Source organism: Aegilops tauschii, chromosome 5 (assembly GCF_002575655.3).
Source record: "Aegilops tauschii subsp. strangulata cultivar AL8/78 chromosome 5, Aet v6.0, whole genome shotgun sequence".
Lineage (NCBI taxonomy): Eukaryota > Viridiplantae > Streptophyta > Magnoliopsida > Poales > Poaceae > Aegilops > Aegilops tauschii.
This window is the reverse complement of record NC_053039.3, coordinates 69516492-69518596: the sequence shown is the minus strand read 5'-3', so window position 1 is coordinate 69518596 and position 2105 is coordinate 69516492. Positions and strand designations below refer to the sequence as shown.

Here is a 2105-nt window from a genome sequence, read left to right as displayed (position 1 = left end):
GATTAGTGCACTATAGACAAGTTAGAAACAAGGGTCTCAACTCCGTTCCAGAAAAGAAAAACAAGGGTCTCAACTCCGTTCCAGAAAAGAAAAACAAGGGTCTCAACTCCGTTCTAGAAAAGAACACAACAAAATTTGCTAAACTCATTCGCGAGGTTGCTGATCTTGCCCGACGCACTGCTTTGTTCATCGTGACGACGCGGACCCAAGCGAATCATATAACCATGCATAACAGGCCATGACAAGAAAATCTTTTTTGTTTACTAAGACACAGCACAACCCACTCCTACTACTCCACGCCAGCCGGATCATTGTTGTTAGGGTCGATCAAATCGCCACCTTGACCCCGGAACCAGGCGTTCCAAATGCCGATGACCCAGGTTTGCAGTTCACCAGCCGGCATGTAGAAATGGTACAAGCAGCGCTGGAAGACCTGGCACACAGAAAGGGCAACACCTGTGGCGCTGGGGAACTGCAATGGAATGCAAATGAGGTATGTCACCACATAGTAGTTGTATCGTTCGGTAATGTATCCTTCAGCTAGAACTGGTGCAATATAATCACGGAAGAAAGGGAGTAAGGCACAAACAGAAGCTAGATTGCCATATACCAGGGGCAGATGCTTAGGGGCAGATGCTTTTTTGCGAGGACGGGAGAGACAGGTGCTTAGTTGCTTACCAGCATGAGATTGTCTTTGATGATTCTTGCGTATACTGTCCACAGCGTGGCATTGAGAAAAGTTGCCAGGAGCATTGTTTTTCCCTCGTTCCCATTGGTCCTGTGAGCTACCACCTGAAAAGAAACATCCATGTACACGAATCGGTCTCATGCATGCAATCCATTTCAGTAATGTCGGCTGGGAATCAAATAAGCAAGAGTAGATACCATGTTATCAAACGTTGACATGAGGTACATGGTGGCTCCAGTAAGAGCACCCGAGCAGCCGACCACGCTAGCCAGCTCGTAGCCGGCGAACTTGAGATAGACATCAACCCCAGCGACTCCCATGCCAAAGACAACGCCAATGCCCACAAAGGAAAAGAAGAAGAAGCGTCGCTCACAGCAAGTGAAGAACACGACAAGATACCCGAGGCCGATGAGGTTGACGATGGACACCGAATAGTTTACCGTCGGAAGCACCAGCCCATACCACACCCAAATGGAACTGTTCACAATTGATGAGACGTTGGCCACGTGTGTGCGCTCACCCACAGTTCCCTCTGTCCATATCTGTATGAAGCTGTCCCTGAGAGGAAAGCAAGTTGGGCATCATGCATTAGAAACTAAACTAAAGTCCAGCGGTTTACCAAAAGCAACCTGCTAGTAACTACAAAGACCAAACACATACATTGGCGCGTATACCAAGATGAGCGTCGTGGCATCTCCTGTAAGCTGAAGAGAGCGCTTTGCCGCTGCTCACACATGGTAATCAAGGGAACCGGCGCTCAACAAGCCGATCGCAGACAAAACCACCACGGTCAGAACACCCAGCAGGATCCACTTGATCGGCACGGCCTAAATGACATGCTTGTGTCGGATCAGTGCAGAAATAAAGATGGGCAGATGGTGATGCAAACAGCAGGCGACATGATGAATCCATACGCACACATAAATAATCTGGTGCACGAATCGATCGATCAACCAACAGGAGCTACACGCACATGAACCCGATACGCACTAGCGCGCAGATCCAAAGACTGGCTCGGTTGCCGACGGGCCGGAGGAAGGGAGGGCCGGAGCACGTACGTACCTGCAGCCATGCGTGGTCGCCGCCGACGGCCGGGTGGAGGAGCGGCGCTTCCTCGGGCTGCTGCGCTGGATCCTCCATGCGCAAGCAAGCGAAGCAAGCGCCCGAGATCTGCGGCTCTGTTGTGTGTGTGTAGCCTGTGAGGGCGGCCGGATTGCGTCCGTTTTAGAGCATGATTAATAGTATAGCCAGCTGCTGGCTATAAGCCAGTGCCATGTCATATACAACCAATTTTATAGCTAACATGTACAATAGTAAATTAAAAGAGTGTACTATTTTTTTATTACGTGACCCACCTTTCATTCTCACAAAGTGCCTAGAAGCACGTGCTAAAGCTGGCTCTTCACGAAGAGCCCGC

At 49.9% G+C, this 2105-nt stretch overlaps 1 protein-coding gene across 1 annotated transcript; it reads right to left on the bottom strand.

Annotated features, from left to right (window-relative positions):
- Positions 1 to 289: 289 nt before the first annotated feature.
- On the bottom strand, positions 290 to 1828 carry LOC109767684 (bidirectional sugar transporter SWEET4-like). The gene is made up of 5 exons (XM_020326409.3): positions 1751 to 1828; positions 1421 to 1515; positions 886 to 1246; positions 679 to 792; positions 290 to 472 (listed from the first exon to the last, which is right to left on the bottom strand). The coding sequence occupies exons 1-5, from the start codon at positions 1826 to 1828 to the stop codon at positions 290 to 292; spliced, it is 831 nt and encodes a 276-aa protein (XP_020181998.3).
- Positions 1829 to 2105: the final 277 nt, after the last annotated feature.